Below are 26,279 nucleotides of genomic sequence, written 5' to 3' on the forward strand. Positions count from 1 at the left end.
GGTTAAAGCATCAAAACATCATTGTGTTCCATAATTCCTGTAGGCCTTTTTAACTTTTTTCATTTTTTCATTTTCCTTTTTGCTTCTCTGACTTGGTAATTTCCAAAGTCCTATCCTACAGATGGTGAATTCTTCTGTTGTGGTTGGATCTACTTTTTTTTTTTTTTTTTTTAATATATGAAATTTATTGTCAAATTGGTTTCCATACAACACCCAGTGCTCATCCCAAAAGGTGCCCTCCTCAATACCCATCACCCACCCTCCCCTCCCGCCCACCCCCCATCAACCCTCAGTTTGTTCTCAGTTTTTAACAGTCTCTTATGCTTTGGCTCTCTCCCACTCTAACTTCTTTTTTTTTTTTTTTCCTTCCCCTCCCCCATGGGTTTCTGTTAAGTTTCTCAGAATCCACATAAGAGTGAAACCATATGGTATCTGTCTTTCTCTGTATGGCTTATTTCACTTAGCATCACACTCTCCAGTTCCATCCACGTTGCTACCAAAGGCCATATTTCATTCTTTCTCATTGCCATGTAGTATTCCATTGTGTATATAAACCACAATTTCTTTATCCATTCGTCAGTTGATGGACATTTAGGCTCTTTTCATAATTTGGCTATTGTTGAGAGTGCTGCTATAAACATTGGGGTACAAGTGCCCCTATGCATCAGTACTCCTGTATCCCTTGGATCTACTTTTGAAACCATTTTTGAATTCTTCAGTTCAATTGTTGCATTTTTCAACTCTTGTATATTTGTTTGCTTTTTTGTTTGATCATTCTGTTTCTTTACTGAACTTCTCATTTTGTTTACGCATTGTTTTCTGTCTGCCTGTGTTTCCTTGTAGTTCACTGAACTTCCTTAGGTGGATTATTCTGAATTCTTTGTCTAACAGCTCATGGATCTCTATTTCCTTAGGGTCAGTTAGTTTTATTAGTTTCCTTTGGTGGTGTCATATTTACCTGATTTTTCTGATCCTTGATTTTTTATATTATTGTCTGCACATCTGAATAATTGGGCTCCACTTTCAGACTTCACAGGTTGGTTTGGCAGAGAGAGTTCTTCACCAACCAATTCAGTTTGGGTTTCTGGGTGTCTGCTGGTTATGTCCTTGGGCAAGTGAGTCATGTTATTACAGTCGATTTTTGTGTGATGCAACCGTTCAAACTGTAAGGATAGAGATGAGGGACTCTGCCATTGGCTGAGAACAGTTGGATACGACTCCTATCCAAGTGAGGCTGTAGGATGGGTTCCATGATTGCCTGGATTCTCTGTTCAGGCTTACTAGATGGTCTGGAGTAGGTACTATATTCAGTAGTAGGTGGGACTATAAATTAGCTTCTCTGATGTAGCAGGGCAGTGGGATGGGACCCAGTCGTTGTTTGTGTACCTGAATCAGACCAGAGTGTGTACTGAATTCCTTGGTTAGGTGAAGCCTCTGGTTTTTCTCTGTACAAGGGGGAAGTTGTAGGCTCTACTCTCTGTTCATGTGCTACTGTACATAGGGCAGTTGAATGGGCTATGGAGCTTCCTGTGTGCTCTGGTTAGGTTCCCTAATTGGACACGCTGAAGGCTGTAGTCACCAATATCAGGGATGTGAGTTAGATTCCCTATCTGGGTACAGCAGGAAAAGCAGCTTTAGAAGCAGGTAGGGTTCATTGTTTGTTAACTCAAGCCAACCTGAACCCCAAATTCCCTGATCAAACAGGACCACTGGCTTTGCTTTGTCAACTGTCAGCAATACCTGTTCTCCCCGACTGAGTGACTTGAATATAGCTTCCAGGAGTTGTCTCCAGCCCTTAATGGTCAGATGGGGTCAGATGACACTCTCCACAGCAGCTGGGGCTATGTCTTAGCTCCCTTGCCTGAGTGGGAGGAGAAGGGACTGCTCTAAGCTACTCAAAATTTCCCAAACAGGTTCTGTACTTGAGGGGGGCTACCCTTAGCCTTGGCTAAGAATCAATCCCTCTGCCTGTGCATATCATGAGAATGCTCCATGCCTGGTACTGGCTTTTCTGCAGGCATTCAGTTCTGCCTGCCTGACTCTGCCTGCCACTGGCCCACACTGCTTCCAGGAGTTGTCACTAGCCCTTCTGGCCAGATGGGGCCAGAAGACTCTCCAGTGGGTGGGACTGTGATTAAGCTCCTTGCCTGGGCAAAGGCAAATGGGGCTCTAGGGTCTGCAACTTCCTTGTTTGGGGATCTGAATCAGACAGATCTGTACTTCATTGAGTTCCCTGGTCAGAATGCACTCCTGATTTGTTTCTGCAGAAGAGTAAACACCTGGTTGGGATTACTACTTGAGCATGGGAGGTATGAACTTAGTCTGCCAAGATCCACTTACTGGCTATTGCAAACCTCCCCCATCTTCTCCATCACAGTCAGATTCCTAGTGGTTGAGACCCACAGATTCTCACGGATTCTCCTGCAATCCCCATGTTGAAAGATCAGAGTATGGGCTCCCACAATGCTTGCGGGCTGGGGATGGTTGTCCTCCTTGGGTTCTCTTTTCACAATGGAGGAACTGGAGGCTCAGGGGAGACCACTTTGCTTGGTGCTATGCTAGCCTCAGGTAGGGGAAATGTGGTCACTGTGTAGTCATTTCTCTTACCCTTCTAATTCAGGCTCTTGGTCTCTGTGTTGCAGACTTACCCTTGTGTTCTAGGATTCTCTCAGTGATTTTTTTAATTTATTAAATTTAAAAAAAAATATTTATTCATTTTTGAGAGACAGAGACAGACCATGAGCGGGGAAGGGCAGAGAGAGGGAGACACAGAATCCAAGGCAGGCTCCAGGCTCTGAGCAGTCAGCACAGAGCCCAACGTGGGGCTCGAACTCACAAACTGCAAGATCACGACCTGAGCCGAAGTTGGTCGCTCAACTGACTGAGCCACCCAAGCGCCCCAGTGAAGTTTTGTTTTTAAATAGTTGTTAGTTGTTCTTGTGAGGGGAAGCAAATCAGGAAGAACTTATGTTGCCATCTTGGTGATGTCATTGGCTTATTGAATTAAAAATTTTTTTTAATGTTTATTTATTTTTGAAAGAGAGAAGAGAGACAGAGTGTGAGCAGGGAAGGGGCAGAGAGAGAGAGGGAGACAGAATCCAAAGAAGGCTCCAGACTCTGAGCTGTCAGCACAGAGCCTGATGTGAGGCTTGAACTCATGAACTGCAATATCATGACCTGAGCCCAAGTTGGATACTTTAACCAACTGAGCCAGCCAAGAGCCCCTGTATTTTTTTTTTAAGGTTGTTTATTTTGAGAGAGAGAGACAGAGGAGAGGGAGAGAGAGAGAGAGAGCAAGAGAGAGAGAGCGCATGCACATGGGGTGGGGGGCAAAGAGAGAGGGAGACAGAGAATCCCAAGCAGGCTCCACGCTGTCAGCACAGAACCTGATGAGGGGCTTGATCCCACAAAACGTAAGATCATGACCTGAGCCCAAATTAAGAGTTGGACACTTAACCAACTGAGCCACCCAGGTGCCGCTGTATTATTTTTATGTAGTTGCTGATGACAAAGATGGAAAGTTCTAGTTCTTACATTTTAATAGCTTTATCTGTTGGGGAGATCCATATAGACAAATTAATTATAAATCAGTGGTAACTACTATATTAAAGCCATGAAAAACATACTATGGAAGCATAGAACAGGGGCCAACCAGCTGTTTTGGACGTGGTTAGAGATGGCTTCAGAAAGGTGACCCTTGAATTGAGTCTTGAAGAGTGAATGGGTATTTTTCAGAAGGCGGACATTACAAAGAGATATGAAACCAGTAGGGAATTCTACTGAAATCACAATAGCAATACCAATGGTAAAAGTCCAGATGTGTTTCAAGAATGGTGAGATATAGAGGGAGGAAAGGAAGTGGTTAAATACATTTGGTGAATAAGACTTGGCACTTAGTGTATATGTAAGGAAAACAATGGAGTCAGAACTACTACGAGACCATCCATTGGCAGACCCTAGGTCTCTCTATTAAAATTGGGTGTCTTCACTCTTCAGATATTAATTGGAAGTGTGGCCTGCATTTTCTCCATGACAGGCTGTAAATCTATATTTTAGTCAGGGCTTTCCTCTTTTAGATTAATATATAATGTCCTTGAAAGCCCTCAATTCTTTTCTTTCTTATTTTTTTCCTCAGAAAAAAGAACCATCTTTAAATAGCTACATGATAGTGTTGGATGTAGCTCATTTTAACAAAGGTCACAGCATTTTTGAGTAGTAAACACGATTACCAGATCTTTCCAGTATATAGATGTTTGGCAGGCATGCCTCCATCACTGGAATAAATAACTAGAGTTCCAGGGGCATATGACAGCTGTGGGCCTGTGAAGCCTGTGGGTATCTGGGAAGAGCCAGATGCATCCTGTTTCTCCTCAACTATAGCCAAGAGGAGACTCAAGGCAAAAAAGCTCCCTTTTGCTTGAATTAACCAGACTATTGAACAAGTTTAGAGCTTGTCTGTTCTACTGGTTTCAAGTTGGCCTTAGAAACCAAATGGGTAATAGGAGCTGTATTTGAGAAGCTCCTGTCAAGAATCTAAGATTCTTTTCAATTGTAGCTCAGCAGCACCTGGATTCTATTCCTAGAGTATTTCCTCCTGTGATGATAATATCAGCAATTAACATACTTGTATTTATAAGATTTTATTCTTTAGGGAGTACTCAACCTTTGGGAGAGGTCAGCTAATTAATTTCTGCAGTGTTTCAGATTAGACTGCTGCATGTTTTATGACCCTACAGATTACAGTGGTTATTAAGTCACTAAAATATTAAATCACTTTTGCAAGGATTCACAGTAAGGAAGAAATAGGAAACATGCAAAGAACTCAAATCCTGGATATTCTGAGAAGTATGTTCATCACTGCCCTAAAACAGGACCCTCACAGAAGTGTTCACTCTGTTTTAAGCAAGGAGAAAAAATAAAAAAAGAGAAGCCATATTATCAACAGAGAAATAACATACTTCAACATTCCAAGGTAACTCCACTTAACATGAAGTCATCTGAAATTATCCACATCTCTGGAACCCTGAATATGTAACTTCTTAGTAGGTATGAAATCAGAGTTTGGATGAACATCTTTCTTATGTAGTGTGGTGGGACGATCACTGGACCCTAAGCCATAAAGCTCAGTTTTGAATATTGTCCCTTTCACTACTTAGCTATGTTATCCTGGACAAGATAATTGACACCTTGCAACTGCCATTTTCTCAAGTCTGAAATTGATATATCATTACCTGCCTGACAGTGCACTCTTCTCTTCACCTTAAGAACCAGAATCCTAGTTTAAGACTCCATCATCTTTCACTTGAACCACCATAACTGACTTTCAATTGGTTTCCTCTATTTTATTCTTGCTCCTCTACTGTCACTCCTCCACATAGCTGTTGGAATGGTAATTTAAAATCAGATTTCAAACTGTATCATTCTTTTGCCTAAAATCCTCCACTGGTATCCATTTATATTCAGAATAAAATACAAATTACTTATCATTGCCTAAAAGATCGGTAAAATCTGGTTTTTGTTCACCTCCTTGGCCTACTCAAAACTGCTATCTTAGCCTGACACTTAAGTTTTCCAACAATTTGACAACTAACTCTCCCAACCTCTTCTTCCATCATTCATTTATTCACATATTCATTCAACACACACTGAGCATCTATTCTAGGTCAGGCACTCACTGACCTAGGTCCTGGGACTAAAGAGCTGAATGAGCTAGGTCTTTAGGGGAAGAAGGGATAAATAGAAATGTGAAAATCCTTATTTTACCAATGCTCTCAGAACAATAAAACCTTTGCCAAATTTGAGCAGGAACCTTAGTTATTTTATGACCTAAGATTTTTCTTTTATGACAGATGGTAAACTTCGATATTTATGATCTGTCTTTAAAATACCTGATTTCTCCAAACACTGCTCCAGCTTTCAGAGTAACCAGAACTTGAGCACCATCAGAGCCTCCAAGAACTTGGACTTCTCCTTGCTTGATGATATACATTTCCTTGCCAATTTCTCCCTGCATGCCAAATATAAACAGGAAATGGTAGTAATTTTATTCTTGACAAGTATGCCCCAAATTAAGAAACATAAACTCTTCTAGAGGAATAATTATAAATAAAGAAAGCAAGAAATATCAATGTAAAGTAATTGTCTTAAGACCTGAGGTAGTTATAGACATTGGTTCAACAGACATGAAAGGAAAATTATTAGGAAAGTTCTGGTTCCCAACATGTGAGCACTGTATGCCACCACTGGGAAGGTATCACTCAGCACACTGTTTTAGGAATGGATATGGGTAGAGTAAATAACGGGTTGTAAGCATAATCATCCTGACTTTGGTGACCACTGCTATGCTTTGAAGAAGGTGCTTGGTCTATCAAAAGAGCATGGGCTACAGCCATGCAAAAGTCAACTCTATTCTTCTGCCTATAGCACTGATGTCTGAGTTTAGTAATTGGAGCACAGGAGACCTTTAAGGTATTATTCTTGTTTCGCATTGAAAGGAAAGTGTTAATGCAACAGGTTGTTTTACTCAGTCTTGCTTATCTCTGAGGACTGTTGGAGCCAGGGCAATGACCCTTGTTCAAAGCACTGAGAACTAAACTCCTGCAATGTTCACATAGTTACTGGTTAATAGTTTTATTCTCTATTTCTGGGGCAGTGTGGCAGGATGTACTAGGCTTTCAGCACTGTTTAATGTAAGCACAAAGATTTATGATGTATATTTGGTATCTAGTTTGGAGTCTGAACCATGGCTAGTCATGTAGCTACGTGACCAGCCCCATTTAAGAACTTCTGACCCCAAGACTCTGATGGGTGTTCCAGTGGAGACATTTTGTTCTTGTCTCTCTAGGTCCACAGCTGAGGAGAAAGTACTCTTATGACCATTTCAGAAGTAGGACTTAGGAAACCTGCACCTGATTTTTCTGGTCTTTGCCTATGTATAAATTCCCCTTCCTGTTCCTGCACTGTATTCTTTGCTGTAATAGATCTTAAGCCATGAATATAACTTTATGTTGAATCATGCAAATCACCAAACTAATGGGTGGTTATGGGATCCTTGGTACATCTCTTCTCACTCCAAAATGCAAAAAGAATAAATATGTTTTACATGAGATCTAAATTGCAATTGGGTCAAGAAAAGCTGTTCTATTCTAAATAAGCCAGTTTGCCTATTACCAGGCAAACTATTTGGATAATAGCACCTATAAGTCTTAGTGAATTGGGTCTTGATCATGCTGAGCTATAGAATAATAGCATGAAAACAACAAATTTACTTACTTGGTTCAGGAAGGGACTGGGTTATTTGAATTCATTAAATATTCTTGTTGCCATATTTTCAAAAGATTAGGATACATTAAAATTAACTCAGGATTAAACAATGTTGATTATAGTTCATGCTCTGTGATGGCTGAGACAATGTTTACTTTGTTCCAGTGCTGAGCATAGGGCTTATGATATGAGCACTCATTTATGAATGAGGGAAATATAGTTTAACCATTTTCTAGGGAGTTTTGAAGTCTTTTAATACCAAGAGTTTTTGTATTACAATCATTAGGTAGAATTTAAAGTTTTCAGATTCTGTCTCTCAGTTAATATCTGTGACATTGAAATTCTCGTTTTATCTCCCCATTATTTTTATGAGGAAGGTAGAGTAAGCACTATTATTTCCACTGTACAGAAAGAAAAATAAAGGCACAGATTGGCCCACTTGACTAGCCAAAGTTCCATGACAGTAATTAGAAGCAAAAGGAAGCCTAGAACATGGATCTCCTAACTGAGCAATGCAAGAAATATTTTTAAATTTTGCATTGTGTGGAATATTAAGCATGTATTTATTCTCAAACATAGATCAAAGAAGAAATTACAATACAGATGGATCTTATTACAGTTATTTCCATAATATCAATGCTAATAACAACATGTTGCATTTGCATAGTACTTTTAAAAACCATAATATCTGATACTTACATTGCTCCTTATTTTAATACCTATATTTGTTATATCAGAACATACTACTTTGTAATTGCAAAGCATTTTCATCGATAGTAACTCATTCAATTCTTGCAAAAATCTCAGTGAGGTTAAAGATATTTACAAATTGATAGTAGAAGCTTGAAAAGTTAAGTGTCTTGAGCAAATTTACAAGGCTGGCCAATAATAGCATTAGAACTAGCAGCACCTATGTCACCTGACCGTAGAATATATACAGTTAGATCATTGATAAATCCAGTATCAACACCAATCTCTTACAAACCAATAAAATAGCTATAAATTATTTTTTAAAAAGGAAAAGTGTCTGCATATTACTATTCCACAAAATACTCTAGGAAGTAATGATTATGATGGGGTCATATTCCTTATTCTTTGCATGAAGTAATTCTCAAGGAACTGGAATGATTTTTCAAAGGCAGTTATTACAACTGACTGGAGGTAGAAGTACATAATGGGCACTTAAATATAGCTCAGCACTTTTAATTATTTTTTAATGATCATTTCAATAATTTTCCAAGGAGATCTGGCATAATCAACGAACCAAAACTTCCACGATTTCTTGCATATTTCTAGACTAATTTAAGCTTTTCGTGCAAGTTTAATTAGCATTCAAATGAAGTAGACTTTCCTCAGAGAACAAGGTCTGACAGCATGTGCAAAATAAGATCAAACCAAGCTTTTGTGGTTGGTTTATGTGCTAATTTGGAGGAAGTGTAGAAATGCAAGAGCTTCATGTAGAGTAAGGTAACCCTTAGTGAGAGAGCACTTCAAATTTTCAGAGTTCCTGTGTAGAAGAATATATCCAAGGCTATTAGAGACATTCTGACACTCAAATTAATTCTTACAATTAATTCTGGGAAAATTCCCAAATAATCTTTGAAACAGTTCAAGCTACCCACTCAATATGTTTAGGAGTCATCTTGAGGATTAGTCAGGTCAACAAACTTAGTCCCAAACCCTGACATTTCTTCAATTGTTAAGGCAACTGACAATAGAATGAGTTTTTTTCCTTCCTGTTTCCTACAATGATGTGTGAAAATGATAAGCAAAAACAAAGCTGAATTCAACAACTTTTCATCTCTGTCAATATCTACTATGATTAAATCCTCCTCTCTTAAAAACAAAAACAAAGAAATGTGGCAGGTAGTCTCATTTCTGTCTTCTCGTTTCTGCTATTTCCCCTATTTATTCCTTTCTTTCCCTCATTTGTGTTCACTGATCTGTTTTTATTACTGAGTGATGAATGTATGTGAGGAAGGAATTAGAAATGAGAAAGCTGTATCTACTCTGCATTTCACAGTTTGTTAAGCAAATTTGCACTGCTTAGGGGCATGGGTACTAAAGTTTCTATGAGTTATCTCAATTTCCAGTCCCTGGTGCTATTGGAACAAATTGAAAGGCCATTTTGGTGCATTAAGGCCATGTCATTCCAAATGTACCACTGCCCTAAAGGGGTCCTTAAACTGAGCTGTGGTTTGTATTTCCCATTTCAATAAAAATGATTTCATATCACCAGGGTGCCTACTTTTAACTTGGACTAATTTGTGTGGGATTGCATATTCTTGGTTTCTATTATATCACAATATCAATATCTATATCTATATATCTATACATAGATACACACACACACACACACACACACACACACACACACATATATATACACCACATCTTTATCCATTCATTAGTCGATGGACATGTGGGCTCACTGGCTATTGTTGATAATGCTACTATAACACAGGGGTGCATGTGCCTTTTTTGAATCAGTATTTTTTATCCTTTGGGTAAATACCTGATAGTGTAATTGTTGGATTTTAGGGTAGTTCTATTTCAAACTTTTTGAGGAACCTTCATACTGTTTTTCCCCAGTGGCTGTACCAGTTGGCTTTCCCACCAACAGTGGAAGAGGGCTCCCCTTTCTCTACATCCTTGCCAACATCTTTTGTTTCCTGAGTTGTTAATTTTAGCCATTCTGACAGGTGTGAGGTGGTATCTCATTGAAGTTTTGATTTGTATTTCCCTGATGATGAATGATGTTGAACATCTGTTTTTGTGTCTGTTGGCCATCTGTATGTCTTCTTTGGAAAAATGTCTATTCATGTCTTTTTCCCATTTCTTAACTGGATTATTTATTTTTTGGGTGTTGAGTTTGATAAGTTCTTTATAGATTTTTGATACCAACCCTTTATCAGATATGTCATTTGCAAATATCTTCTCCCATTCTATAGGCTGCCTTTTAGTTTTGTGGATTGCTTTCTTCACTGTGCTGTTATTTATCTTGACGAAATCCCAATGGTTCATTTTGGCTTTCTTTTCTTGCCTCCATGTATGTGTCTAGTAAGAAGTTGCTATAGCTGATGACAAAGAGGTTGCTACCTGTGTTGTCCTTTAGGATTTTGATGGTTTCCTGCCTCACATGTAAGTCTTTTATCCATTTTGAGTTTATTTTTGTGTATGGTGTAAGAAATTGGTCTAGTTTCAGTCTTCTGTATATTGCTGTCCAATTTTCCCAACACTATTTGTTGAAGAGACTGTCTTTTTTTCATTGGATATTCTTTCCTGTTTTGTAAAATACTAGTTGACCATGTAGTTGAGGGTACATTTCTGGGTTTTCTATTCTGTTCCATGGATTTATGTGTTTTTGTGCCAGTACCATACTGTCTTGATGACTACAGTTTTGTAACATAGCCTGAAGTCTGAACTTGTGATGCGTTCAGCTTTGTTTTTCAAAATTGCTTTGGCTGTTCAGGGTCTTTTGTGGTTCCATACAAATTTTAGGATTGTTTGTTCTAGCTCTGTGAGAAATGCTGGTGGTATTTGTACAGGGATTGCATTAAATATGTAGATTGCTTTGGGTAGTATCGATATTTTAACAACATTTGTTCTTCTGACCCATGATCATGGAATGTTTTTCCATTTCTTTGTGTCATCTTCAATTTCTTTTATAAGTGTTCTCTAATTTTCAGAGTACATATCTTTTACCTCTTTGGTGAGGTTTATTCCTAGGTAACTTATGGTTTTTGTGTAGTTGTAAATGGGGTTGATGGCTTGATTTCTCTTTCTGCTTCTTCATTATTGGTGTATAGAAAAGCAACAGATTTCTGTATATTGGTTTTGTATCCTGCGACTTTTCTGAATTCGTGTATTGGTTCTAGCAATTTTTTGGTGGAGTTTTTTTGGGTTTTCCACATGGAGTATCATATCATCTGTGAATAGTGAAAGTGTGATTTCTTCCTTGCTGATGTGGACGCATTTTATTTCCATTTGTTATCTGATTGCTGAAGCTAGGACTTCCAGTACTATGTTTAACAACAGTGGTAAGAGTGGACATCCTTGTCTTGTTCCTGACAGTAGAGGAAAAGCTCTCAGTTTTTCCATTGAGGATGATATTAGCTATAGGTCTTTCATATATAACCTTTATGATCTTGAGGTATGTTCCCTGTAACCCTATTTGGTGGAGGGTTTCTATCAAGAATGATGCTGTATTTTGTCAAATGCTTTTTCTGTATCTATTGAGAGAATCATATGGTTCTTATCCTTTTTTAAAAAATTATTATTAGTGTTGTATATCACATTGATCTATTTGCAATGTTCAACCACACCTGCAGCCCAGGAGCAAATCACACTTGGTTGTGGTGAATAGTTAATTCCTCTAAGGTACTGTTGGATTCAATTTGCTAGTATCTTGCTGACAATTTTTGCATCATCATGGATCAATAAAATTTATTGATTTATCATCATGGATGCAAAAGGAGAAAGGAAATTCTCCTTTTTAGTGGGGACTTTGGTTTTGGAATGAAGGTAATGTTGGCTTTGTAGAATGAGTTTGGGAGTTTTCATTCATTTCTATTTTCTTGAGAAGAATAGGTATTAAATTTGAGAAGTTTGAGAATAATAGGTATTAAATCTTTAAATGTTTGGTAGAATTCCCTTGGGAAGCCATCTGGCTTTGGATTTTTGTTTGTTGGGAGATTTTTGAGTACTGATTTTTGAGTACAATTTCTTTGCTGGTTGTTGATCTGTTCACATTTTCTATTTCTCCCTATTTCAGTTTTGGTAATTTGTATGTTTCTAGGAATTTATCAATTTATTCCAGATTACCCAAATTATTGGCATATGATTTTTCATGATAATCTCTTGTAACTGTTTGTATTTCTGTGGTGTTGGTTGTGATCTCTCCTTTTTCATTTGTGATTTTATTTATTTCGGTCTTTTTTCTTTTTGATAAGTCTGGCTAGGGGTTTATCAATTTTAATAATTCTTTCAAAGAACCAGCTCTTAATTTCATTGATCTGTTCCACTGTTTTTTTGTTTGCCGGTTTGTTTCTATATCATTTATTTCTGGTCTAACCTTTATTATTTCCCTTCTGCTGGCGTTAGGCTTTATTTGGTGTTCCTTTTCTGTCTCCTTTAGGTGTAAGGTTAGGTTGTGTATTTGAGATATTTCTTGGTTTTGAGGTAGGCCTATATTGCAATATACTTCTCTCTTAGCTGTGCCTTTGCTCCATCCTGAAGGTTTTAGATTGTCATGTTTTCATTTTCAGCTGCTTCCATGTATTTTTTATTTCTTCTTTAGTTTCCCGGTTAACCCATTCATTCTTTAGTAGGATGTTCTTTAACCTCCATGTATTTGTGGTCTTTCCAAATTTTTCTTGTGATTGCCTTCTAGTTTCAGTGTTGTGGTCTGAAAATATGCATGGTATGATCCTGATATTTTTGTACTTGCTGAGGCCTGATTTGTGACCCAGTATGTGATCTATTCTGGAGAATGTTCCATGTGCACACAAGAAGAATGTGTATTCTGCTGCTTTAGTATTCTGAATATATCTGCTAAATCCATCTGGTCCAGTGTGTCATTCAAATCCATTGTTCCTTGTTGATTTTCTGCTTAGATGTTCTGTCCATTGCTGTAAGTGCGGGTGTTAAAGTCCCCCACTATTATTGTATTATTTTCAATAAGTTTCTTTATGTTTGTTATTTATTGATTGATTTATTTTGGTTCTTTCCAGTAGGGGGCATAAATATTTACAATTGTTATGTCTTCTTGTTGGATTGTCCCCTTTTTTATGGTATAGTGCCATTCTTCATCTCTTGTTACAATCTTTGTCTTAATGTCTAATTCACTCCATATAATTATTGATAAATATGAATGTAACCTGTAAAGTCATTATTTCTGGAGATTTTATCTGTTCTTTTCTAGTCTTTGTAGCTTTTGTTTTTTCCCATTCAAAGAGTCCCCTTTAATATTTCTTGCAGGGCTGGTTTAGTGGTCATGAACTCCTTTAGTTTTTGTCTAGGAAACTCTTTATCTCTCCTTCTATTTTGAATGACAGCCTTGCTGGATAAAGTATTCTTGGCTGCATATTTTTCCCAATCAGCATGTTGAATATATCATGTCGCTCTCTTCTGGCCCGCCAGGTTTCTGTGAAGAGATCTAGTGTGGACCTGATCTGTCTTCCCTCGTAGGTTTGGAATTTCTATTCCCTTATTGCTCTCAGGATTCTTTCCTTATCTCTGTATTTTGCAAATTTTACTATGATATATCTTGGTGTTGGTCAACTTTTGTTGATTTTGATGGGAGTTCTCTGGGCCTCCTGGATTTGAATGTCTATTTCTTTCCCCATATTAGGGAATTTTTCAGCTATAATTTGCTCAAATAAACCTTTCTGCCCCCCTTCCCTCTCTTCTTTTACTGGGACTCCTATGGTGAGAATGTTACTATGCTTAATGAAGTTGCTGAGTTCTCTAAGACTACATTTATGATCTAATATTTTTCTTTCCCTCTTCTTTTCAGGTACGTTATTTTCCATAATTTTACAGAAATCACTTATTCATTCCTCTACTTCTTCCATCCTTGTCATTACCTCCAGTCAGTTTTGCATCTTGGTTATAACATTTTTCCTTTTGACCTGATTAGTTTTTAGGTCTTTTATCTCTGCAGTAAGGGTCTCTCTGGTTTATTGTATCCTTTTCTCAAGCCCAGCTAGTATCCTTATGATTGCTGTTTAAATTCTTGTTCAGGCATATTACTTATTATGTCTATTTTGATTAGCTCCCTGGCTTTGACTCTTTTTGTTCCTTCTTTCGGGATGAATTCCTCCATCTTGGCATTTTGTCTACATCTCCATGTTTTGTGTATTAGAAAAGCCTTTTTCTGGTCCTATTTCCACTAGAGCTGAAGCTGTGCAGCACTGTATGATCAATAGAGCTAGTGCATGCATGGAGGAGGATAATGGGGGGTGGAGGTTGTGTTTTCTTTGCTGTTGTTCCTTCCTTGACTGATTAAAAAAGCCACCTGCATTTGGCTCAGGTCATGATTTCATGGTTGATGAGTTCAAGCCCTGAGTCCAGCTTCTCATTGACAGTGGAGAGACTGCTGAGATTCTCTCTCTTCCTCTCTCTGTCCCTCCCTCGCTTGCTCTGTCTCTCTATAAAAATAAGTAAATAAACTTAAAAATAAAGGAGTTGCAGAGCACAGGGAGACAGAGCTTGGTGTAAGAGGCTCAAGCCTCTGTTGTGTGCTCTGTGATGATGGGAGGGGTGAAAAATGGCATCAGCCCACTCTTTTCCCCAGAGAGCAGAGTTTGTGCCCATTGCTCCTCAGACAACCCTCACAGAAGAGTGAACAATCTCCCTTCTTGAGTCTCAGGCTTCTGTCTGATCCCTGTCTTCATCCTGTCTGTGTCTGTGCCTTCTGCCTGCCTGGTAGTGCAATGCTCCTGTGTTTTATCTCAGGTGCGTGGCTGAGCTTCAAAACACCATTTTAGGGACCCAGTGCAGCATGGGCCTGCACTGATCCCCTGGGGGATGGTCTCACCATGCTTTGGCTGGTGCAGTTTGTCCCAGAAAAGCAGTCGCATGACTGTGCAGGGGTTTGGATTTTATGGTAAAGTATAAAACTGGCATCCGGGTTAGCTGTCAACAGAGGAGTCTCTGCTTGTATGCTAATGAATGGAGTAACTCAACGGCACTCAAGTAGCTCTTTTGTCCCCTGAGAGGCAGTACTGCCTGTCCCAAATGCATTCCAGGGAGGGGAACTGTCTATTCCAGTGTGACCCAGGGGATCCTCAGAGCACACTGTCCACTCCCAGGACTCTTCTCTCCTTGTCCACAGGAGCACCACTACACCTGCCAGGCTTGACCCTAGCAATGGTGCAGATTTCTAAAACTTTAGACTTTCAGGTCTGCTGCTTATAAAAAATTGTGATAATCAGCCTAGTCAGTGGTTTTGGGGAAGTTTTTTTTTTCTGTACAATCCCGTGTGCTGCTTTCTCTTTCTCTCTCTCTCTCTCTCTCTCTCTCTCTCCCTCTCTCCTCTCTCTGTGATCAGGGCTGTTTTCCCTCTGCACATCTGCAATTGTTTTCTCTTCCAAATCACATCACTGCACCTCCTACCTTCCACGATGTGGCCTCTTTTCTCTCTCTAGTTGTGCAGTTTGTTCTCAGTCCTCAGATCAATTTCCTCGGTGTTCAGAATGATTTGTAATTAAGTAGCTGTGTTTGAGGGATGAGGCAGGCATAAGGTCCTCCTACTGCTCTGCCATCTTAACTCCTCCACTGAAGTGAGCACATTTCACCGTTATACATTTGATTTTATTTCTATGTTCATTGTTTATATCTTCCATCAGGCCAGTGATTCTCAACTTTGGCTGCATTTTAGAATCATCTGGGAGCTTTTAAAAATACTGATATGTGGGTTCCATTCTGATACACTGAATTGTTTGGTATAGAGCCCAGACTTCTAATTTCAGTAAATTCTGTGTATACTGAATTGAAAAGCCCTGCACTAGACTGTAAGTCCCTGGAGAACAAGAACCATCTTTCTTGCTGTTGATTATACCCAGTACTCAGCATGGTGCCTGGCTCATAGTGCTAAAAAACAGTTTTTGAGTTTTTTGAATAAATGATACTAATGTGTTCTAACTTTTGACTTATTGTAGTTCTCTGCACTTCCTTGGTAGAGAGGTTTTTTCTTTCTGCCTTAGCTCATGATAATTCTTTCCTTTATCTGGAATGCTTATTTCTTCTTTATCTTGGTTTATGTAAATTCATTTTTTTAGGAATTGGCTTAAATACCATCTTCTCCAGGAAATGTTGTCAGTATCCTAGTGGGACCAGTGTCCCTACTCTGTGTCCTATAACACTTTGTGCTTATGTCTACTATAGCACTTAATAAATTATTTTAGAATGACATAAATGCTTCTCACTCTCACTTGCTTGTGAACTGTCCAGGGTTTTGGATCATTTTTCATTTCTTTAAACTGCTCATCCTTCTCTACTTTTTATATTTATTATTTATTTCACCACTGATTTAGTCTCTCAAGATATAAAATCCAAAGCCAGCATTCCTTCTCTTCTCCCTTAAGTTAGAAATCAGGGACGTGCAAAAATGTTCACTGTAGAGTTATTTATAATAGCAAACATTTGAAAGTTGATTAGAATATATTCATAGAGTATAATATTATGTAGCTTTAAAAATGAGGTTGTAGAAGATTACTGAATAGTAAATAAAATGTTCATATGATATACAATTACATGACAAAACATAAATGCAGCATGGTGTCAATTAAAGAAGATCTTTAACATAAAAGCCATTTATGAAAAGTCCACAGCTAACATCATCCTCAATGGGGAAAAACTGAGAGCTTTTTCCCTGAGATCAGGAACACGACAGGGATGCCCACTCTCACCGCTGTTGTTTAACATAGTGTTGGAAGTTCTAGCATCAGCAATCAGACAACAAAAGGAAATCAAAGGCATCAAGATTGGCAAAGATGAAGTCAGGCTTTCGCTTTTTGCAGATGACATGATATTATACATGGAAAATCCGATAGACTCCACCAAAAGTCTGCTAGAACTGATACATGAATTCAGCAAAGTCGCAGGATACAAAATCAATGTACAGAAATCAGTTGCATTCTTATACACTAACAATGAAGCAACAGAAAGACAAATAAAGAAACTGATCCCATTCACAATTGCACCAAGAAGCATAAAATACCTAGGAATAAATCTAACCAAAGATGTAAAAGATCTGTATGCTGAAAACTATAGAAAGCTTATGAAGGTAATTGAAGAAGATATAAAGAAATGGAAAGACATTCCCTGCTCATGGATTGGAAGAATAAATATTGTCAAAATGTCAACACTACCCAAAGCTATCTACACATTCGATGCAATCCCAATCAAAATTGCACCAGCATTCTTCTCGAAACTAGAACAAGCAATCCTAAAATTCATATGGAACCACAAAAGGCCCCGAATAGCCAAAGTAATTTTGAAGAAGAAGACCAAAGCAGGAGGCATCACAATCGCAGACTTTAGCCTCTACTACAAAGCTGTAATCATCAAGACAGCATGGTATTGGCACAAAACAGACACATAGACCAATGGAATAGAATAGAAACCCCAGAACTAGACCCACAAACGTATGGCCAACTGATCTTTGACAAAGCAGGAAAGAACATCCAATGGAAAAAAGACAGTCTCTTTAACAAATGGTGCTGGGAGAACTGGACAGCAACATGCAGAAGGTTGAAACTAGACCACTTTCTCACACCATTCACAAAAATAAATTCAAAATGGATAAAGGACCTGAATGTGAGACAGGAAACCATCAAAACCTTAGAGGAGAAAGCAGGAAAAGACCTCTCTGACCTCAGCCGTAGCAATCTCTTACTCGACACATCCCCAAAGGCAAGGGAATTAAAAGCAAAAATGAACTCTTGGGACCTCATGAAGATAAAAAGCTTCTGCACAGCAAAGGAAACAACCAACAAAACTAAAAGGCAACCAACGGAATGGGAAAAGATATTTGCAAATGACATATCGGACAAAGGGCTAGTATCCAAAATCTATAAAGAGCTCACCAAACTCCACACCCGAAAAACAAATAACCCAGTGAAGAAATGGGCAGAAAACATGAATAGACACTTCTCTAAAGAAGACATCCGGATGGCCAACAGGCACATGAAAAGATGTTCAACGTCGCTCCTTATCAGGGAAATACAAATCAAAACCACACTCAGATATCACCTCATGCCAGTCAGAGTGGCCAAAATGAACAAATCAGGAGACCATAGATGCTGGAGAGGATGTGGAGAAACGGGAACCCTCTTGCACTGTTGGTGGGAATGCAAATTGGTGCAGCCGCTCTGGAAAGCAGTGTGGAGGTTCCTCAGAAAATTAAAAATAGACCTACCCTATGACCCAGCAATAGCACTGCTAGGAATTTATCCAAGGGATACAGGAGTACTGATGCATAGGGGCACTTGTACCCCAATGTTTATAGCAGCACTCTCAACAATAGCCAAATTATGGAAAGAGCCTAAATGTCCATCAACTGATGAATGGATAAAGAAATTGTGGTTTATATACACAATGGAATACTACGTGGCAATGAGAAAGAATGAAATATGGCCCTTTGTAGCAACGTGGATGGAACTGGAGAATGTGATGCTAAGTGAAATAAGCCATACAGAGAAAGACAGATACCATATGGTTTCACTCTTATGTGGATCCTGAGAAACTTAACAGAAACCCATGGGGGAGGGGAAGGAAAAAAAAAAGAGGTTAGAGTGGGAGAGAGCCAAAGCATAAGAGACTCTTAAAAACTGAGAACAAACTGAGGGTTGATGGGGGGTGGGAGGGAGGGGAGGGTGGGTGATGGCTATTGAGGAGGGCACCTTTTGGGATGAGCACTGGGTGTTGTATGGAAACCAATTTGACAATAAACTTCATATATTGAAAAAAAAAAAAGAAGATCTTAAAAAAAATTTTTTTTAACATTTATTCATTTTTTGATAGAGACAGCATGAGTGGGGGAGGGGCAGAGAGAGAGGGAGACACAAAATCTGAAGCAAGCTCCAGGCTCTGAACTGACAGCACAGAGCCTGACGTAGGGCTCGAACCCATGGACCTGACCGTGAGATCATGACCTGAGCTGAAGTCGGACGCTTAACCAACTGAGCCACCCAGGCGCCCCTGTATGATGTCAATTTTATAACAGAATATTTATCTACATCAATCAGTATAAAAAGATAGGTTGGAATATATGAATAGTGGTTATTTCTGGGTGGTGGAATTTTTGTCTTTATGTTTTTATGTGTTTTCCATTTTAAAAATAATGAGCATGTATTACTTTTGCAATCATAAAAATCATAGTAAAATTGAAAAGAATGTGGCATTAATTATCCATTAATTGGGTGAGCGAAATGGAGGTAACTGATATCTTGCTGAAGACATAAAAAAGGCAGAATCACCTTTCACTTCTATAGCTTTTTTCTCCACTTTAAATATTTGGCATTAATGGGGTGTGGCTATTGATTTACATTTATACAAAGCAACTTTTCACACTACCCACACTTATACCCTATAAGTAATGAAATCCATATTGTCTTGTTCCATTTTGAACTCTGAGAGAACATTCTTCTTTTACAAAACTGTGTATCATAATTATTCCTATACTATGGAATTCAGCCTGGAGATTCTGTTTAAACTAAGCTCTTGACCTATGTCTGAACCCCTTAAATGCACTTATTTACTATTTGTGCATTTGAAAGATAGCACGCACTCACCTTTTTGCAGACAAAGTCACCAGGTAAATAAACAGTGGATTTCAATCTTAGCAACATGTCATATATCATTTGTGTATCACAACCCTAAAGAAAAAAATAACAAAAAGCAAAATAATTTTTACAGACACAGCTACAAAGACAACATTCCAAATAATTTTAAAAGGATATGAAAATAAATAGTAATAAAGATTGTCTGTGTTAACACTAAAATATTAATTGCCAATGAATATGGATTTGTTTTGACCTAAAATTTAGAAAAAAAACCAACCCAATAGTTTGAATGCAAGACTTTGGATCCCTGGTCAGATAGATTTGGGTTCTAATCCTGTCTCCACTACCTATTGCTATGGAATCTCTAATGTCCTCAGTTTCCTAACCTGTTAAATAGGTACTAATTCACAATGATAAAATTTTAGTCATGTAAAACTTAACATAATGACTAACTAATGATGGATATTAATGATTAAGATAATATAAGCGATAATAATTGGTTAATACTAAGATTGACAGATAAAAATCAAAATCTGAATATTTTTATTTTTTATAACATCTTTAATACTTTTGTTAAGTATTATTATTTAACTGTCAAGGCTTCTATGTCTGTCTTTACCAACTTATTTATCTTCTTAAAGGCAGAGTATCTGTATATAATAGATACAAAAGCAGTACCTATTGAGTGAATGATGTTCATATCCACTTTAATAGTGTAAGAGACGAATTTGACTTGTTAGGATATGTGTCTAGATTTGTGGTGTGCCCAGAGAATTATAATTTATTGGGACACTTGGGTGGCTCAATCGGTTTAAGCATCTGACTCTTGATATCAGCTCAGGTCATGATTGCACAGTTTGTGAGACTGAGCCCCACAACCAGGCTGTGCATTAACAATGTGGAGCCTGCTTAGGATTCTCTCTCCCTCTCTGCCACTTGTGCTCTTTCTCAAAATAAATAAACATTAAAAAATTATAATTTATCTATTATGATAAGGCAAAGAAGAATTGACAGATGCTTCAAAAATGTTTTTACATAGTGATTTTGAATCTTTTGCTTTTGCCAAATATTGTTATTTATTTTTCTCTCATAGCTGCTTTCCTTTTGTGATTGGTCCTGCCCATCCCTTAGGGAAACTATTATTTTGCAGAAAAGTAGTCATAGTCAGTAGCAGAGGAATGAGGAGGAGACACAAAGGGCGTACTCCCAATTTGTGGATTGGATGATCATTCTTTTAGCAATCACGAGTTTTCCATAATGACTTCAGTAGCAAACACTTGACCTAGATCCATCTGAAATTTAGACACTGGGTTTGCTGAATGATAAGGAAAGTTAATAATTTATGATTGAAGTATCTTCACGTAGCCATTGGTGAGGAGCATTCAAATGAATGTGAAGTTAGAATTTTAAAAACTTATGTGAGAAAGTATAGCTTTTGGTTATCCAGGATAGAAAAAAAGGCCAAGGCCGACAAGAATACCTTAATACAGCCCAACAAAAATTGATGAAAAGCTGCTATGAGCAAGCTTTTTTACATGCCCTTGGAGCTATGAAAGATGAAAGAGAGTAAGCTAGTTGGGATGATGTTTTAAGTAAACAGAAAAGCTGTTATTGATGATCGAAGTGAATCATGTTATAAGACATTCCAGTTAAATATCTGTAAAACTTTTAAAAGGAGGGGCAATTACAACTTCCCGGGAGTGGGGATAAGAGGGTAGGGAAACATCAAGAAATTGCTCATATGGATAGCACAATTTGAGTCAGTTGAAGAGGAGTATAATTTGTATTTGCAAAAACACAGAAAGGTTTTTATATGTAAAGGAAAATTTGCCTTTTCTTACCATGTTATGTATTTTTTTGTGCAAGGTATATGATTTTTATTTATATTTGTTTTATTCCTACCATGTCTCAGGTTATCATATTTGCTAAAGCAAATGACAAACATTAATTTCTTTCTAAATATTGTGCTTATTTTGTTTTTAGTAAAAATTATCTAAATATATGGCTCATATACCTGATTTCTTTTAAAGCTGTCATTGGTTCAGAGTAATTTCATTTTGTAAATTGGTGTTCTGATCACTCAGAACTCTTAAAAACACATACAAACTTTGGATTCATCTTAGGATCTCTCCCACTAAAGAAAGTTCATGTTCTTGATGTTTTAGAGAAAATTCATTAGAAATATATTTCAAAGTTCTTAAGCTTAAACATGTTTGGAGTATCATTGCAATGGAGCTAACTCTCAATTATTCATATTCATGGAGAAGAATAACACTGTAAATAATCAGAAATAGAAGATCTAAACAAATCCACTTACATTTATTTTCATATGTGCAATTTGAATATTTTGGCATTAAGTTTTACAATCCTAATTATAATTTTAGGCCAAAATTAAGTTTTCATTCCTTGAGAAATTCCTACTGGAATGAACTTTGATGAAAATTCCCAGCTGTACTAAATAATATTCATAGGAGTTATTAATGATTTTAAATGTTTTCCTATAACCATAATTCTTGTTCTATAAATGCACAGAGATGTGTGTGCAGTATTTTTTTCAGTACTGGAAAAATTGGAAACAATATAATGCCAATCTGTGGACAGATAAAAATGTTGAAGATTTGTAAGTTGGATTACCATACAGTGGTTAAAATAAATAATTCAGATCTATGTATATACAGTATGATTGAACTTGACAAAAAATGTGAGCTGCACACAAAAGTAAGGTGTAGAATATATTCACTATGACTCCAGCTATGAGAAAGTTACACAAAATAGGCCTTGATGTTTATATAAAGTAAAATTATAAAAATGAGGATTAGATGGATACCCTTGAAATCATCCTAATGGCCACCTCTGGGAAGGGGAGGAGAATGTAATTGGGGAGAAGAATGGATGAGATGTCAGCTTGACTTTTATTAATTTTAATGAAAATAAAGTAAAACACACATCCTGAGATTGTTTGTAGGAACAGAATGTCCTTTGAGGAGGAATACGTTTCATCTTTTCTTTCTATCCTTCAGGTTAGCTCACAGGCAGAAAGCACTAATAAAGGAAACCCAATCCATGAAAGTGTTAGACCAAACTAGGAGATAAGCTCTAAAATAGATAAGCAAACAATTATTGCTTTCCTCAGTCGAAATGTGCAAGTGCTTACAAGAATAACTTTTAGCTTATAGTTTCGATTTCCTCAAAGAAAAACATCTGAACTGTTATAAATATGAATTTTTATTAACACATTTGCATAGAATATGCATCAATTTATGTAAACGGAACATAGCAGCTGTATGTAATAAAAACTTACAGTTTACGTTTTATCAATGAAGTGATTCTGTTTCCTAATTGCTTCATGGACAGGTGCCACTGGCCTTGGGGCCGCTGTGATCTAGAACTAGGTCCTTCTCATCTGTACTTAGACGTAGCTAATGAAATTTGCATTATGAAGTTGTTATAGTTTATGTACATGAGAACAATTATCCCCACCCTTTGAAAATGATTATTTTCTTGGGATACACTTTGCTCCACTATTGTGTATAAAAAGAGTTACATCCCAGGGCTACTGTTTTCTTTCTTTGTAATGGCAGCTCCATTTCTTTTATAGAAGCCATTAAGAAATTTTCTGATTTACTGGAAGTGAGAGCACAGTCATTGTTTCATAAATGTACTTTTTTCTATAAAGTAAGAGTATCTGTATAAGTATCAACATTAACATTATATTAATAACGTTTGTATTAAATTTTACTATTTTCTTATCTTTACTGGCTTTATTCTTTCAACCTTCCTGTGATGTCTGGCATTAATTAATTTGTTATTACTCCTGGTTATTGATGAAGGGATGGAGGCTCAGGAAGTCTACTGACTATTTCCCTAAGGTCACACATGCAATAGATGTCAGAGAAAGAGAATCACCAGTGTGTGTGTGTGTTGTTGTTGTCTTTTAAATCTATCTTCTGAGCAACTGAGGACTGGATATGTGTATTATTCACTTTTGTACCCCCAATGTCTCACCAGTATTTGGGGCATGCTAAGCACTAAATAAAGATGGGCTGATGTATAAAACGAAGTTGTTAGAGATTATTCCATTTGCAACAATGGGAAATTCAGTGCTATATGAATATGTGCCACAGATTTGAATAAAGATTCTGGAGATCTGGACAGAGTTAAGAGAAATTCTATTTTTATTTTATTTAAAATATAACATATAGATTAGATGGTGTTTCCTGTACCCAGAAAGTTCTTTTAATAATGGTAAGCTCTGAACACAACTGAAAAGTTGGTAACATTTATTTTTGGAATGACTACTTTCTCAGTCCTGTAGGATGCCTCCAGTTCTGGGCTTATTCCTGCTTAAGTTCTTTGAAACAGAACTTAAGATGTTATCAGTAATTTATAACTCACTGTGACTCTAAGTCATCCTTAAGTATAAACAATAGTCTTCCTTGGGCTTTTCTCAGCTCAGACTTATTTATTATAAAAGGAAATGCTTTGTTCCATCTTAGACTCCATTCCTATTAAGCAAGTGATGGGTGATATGTATAGAGCAGGGAGTTCTAAATCCAGTTGCCCATGCTATTGACTATGCCAGTCATGTACTTATTGGCAGCTGTTGGAAGCAATGAAGTCAAATGTGATAATAATTTGCAAGTTACTATGTCATAACTTTTTGAGTTCTAAGTCGTGTTGGACCCAACCCTATGCTCAATATTTGCAAACACTTGTAAAGGTCACGTCCATCAAGTGTTCCTTGAGAACTGACAATAATTATATTTTTTCTGAGCTTCAGTATCACATAGTCAAAGTGGGAAAGTCACAAATTGAGTGAAACCCTGTGGATAAATCCAATCCATCTTCCTATGTTCAAGCAGGGCCACATGAAGAAGATGATTTTACCAGTGTAGAAACTCATGTGTGATTGAATCAGTTTTATTTTTCAGTTAGTAATATGGTAATAATAACAACAGAATTTACTATGTGGCAGGAATTGATATAAGCATTTCATGTTTTGAGTCACTTCATCATTGCACAACCAAGGGCGTTATTATTTAGAATTTCCCCACCTTATTGAGAGTCACTGGAGACTAAGGAATATAGGGGTATAGTATCTGGAGTGCCCCACTAATGCTTTAGACAGAGGAACTGTTCAGGGTGTATAGTTGAATGGAATTCATCTGGGTCATAATCTCATTGTTGAAAATACTTTAAAAAGTCTAGCAACAATACCTTATTACTGATACCACCAGGGTAAAAATATAGCTTAAAAAAAAAATGAAATGTAGTAAGTCTAATTGTAATGCTCTGATCTGAAACCCTTCAGAAAAAATATGTGGTGGCGTAACTGCTTAGGATGTTACTATTGTGGGGTCCGTGTGATTGGTAGAAATAATGGTGTCATTTCCATTCTGTTCCTGACTCAGTCTGTCACTCTCATAGAAAACTCTTCCCCTGCATCTTTCCTACCCCTGAAGCCAAAGCCTTTCCAGGCTCGCTTGCCTCATAATCACAATGAGTCATGGGTCCCAGTGAGGTGTCCTGTTTGGGATCAGTTCTGCAGTTTTACTTCAGCAGCAGATAGTGAGAAACGGTGTGCTTTCCTTGACAGACTGGTGGTGCCTACATTCTCATTTTGGTATCTCTGGATCCCTGATTTCTTACTGTTAAGCTCTGTTTCGAAGAGGTAAGATTTAAATTCTGACCACTAGGTGGAGCAATAGAACTTTTATTAAATTCTCTCTGATTGATGGTAATTTAGTGGTAGAGGCAAAATGTGATTTCCCTAGCATTTTATTTGATAAAAGATATTTAAAAATCGTAATCAAAATAATAGATCATAAGAAAGTAGAGAAAACTGCCCAACCTTATAGAAATGATGTGTTCCTTATTAGCTTAATACTTGAGCTTGGGCTGTAATAACATGCAATCTGCAGGGAAGAGAGCCATTTTTGTGAAAAAATTTTAAAAAATATTATGACTATTCATCTCTAAGCTCTTTAGAAACTCTGAAAACACCATGTAGAAGAAGCAAATCTTAATAATTAGCCACAACTGATTGAAGCAAAGTTTTAGTAAAATCCTGTTACTCTCATTCTATTTGCCTTGACTGAGAGAAAAAAGAACCACATGAGATTCAGGGTTTTTTCTTAGTAGGAGGATAGGAAAGTGTGTGTGAATTTAGGTATCTGGGTGTGAAATTGATGTGCTAATACTAATTCTGTGAAATTGCTGAAGAATTGCCATGAGCTAGCATTGTTTTTTGCCCCTAGGAAAAATTTCTCTGGTTCCTCAGCATCTTACACTTATCCAACTAAGGTTGCTGGGGAATTGAAAACCAGCATCATAAATGGGTTAAGTTCCTAGACTGTGGGGTAAAAAAAATCTGTGTTCAAACCCTCTCTCATTGCTTTGAGATCTATGGCCTCAGTCAGGTAAGTAATTTGCGCTTTCTGTAAAATGGAGATACTAATAAAACATTTGTTAGAGGTGTGTTGTGAGAATTAATTGACAGAAGCAGATAATACAGAATAGTACACAGTCAGAACTCAATAACAGCAGCTATTATTATTTTTGAGAAGACACATGTATCAATTTTCAAATTTGGCATTAGCAATAGCTTGGTTTCTTATCTTTGACTTGATTATATTACATATAGTTCTGACAGTGCTTGGGGACCCTGATGGTTAATTTTATGTGTCAATTTGGCTAGGCCATGGACTTCTCAGATATATAGTCAAA

General features: G+C 37.3%; 1 protein-coding gene across 7 annotated transcripts in view; it reads right to left on the bottom strand.

Moving 5' to 3' along the window:
- The window catches only part of CNGB3 (cyclic nucleotide gated channel subunit beta 3), a 280,338-nt gene that overhangs the window by 22,597 nt on the left and 231,462 nt on the right, over positions 1-26,279 (bottom strand). For all 7 annotated transcript variants that reach the window (XM_042924242.1, XM_042924247.1, XM_042924245.1 and 4 more), the window contains 2 exons: positions 19,563-19,646; positions 5,889-6,007 (listed from right to left, as the gene is read on the bottom strand). In XM_042924242.1, coding sequence (XP_042780176.1) covers positions 5,889-6,007; positions 19,563-19,646 — 203 coding nt within the window. The remainder of the gene's footprint in view (positions 1-5,888; positions 6,008-19,562; positions 19,647-26,279) is intronic.

The sequence above is a fragment of the Panthera leo genome, chromosome F2, assembly GCF_018350215.1.
Source record: "Panthera leo isolate Ple1 chromosome F2, P.leo_Ple1_pat1.1, whole genome shotgun sequence".
Taxonomy (NCBI): Eukaryota; Metazoa; Chordata; class Mammalia; order Carnivora; family Felidae; genus Panthera; species Panthera leo.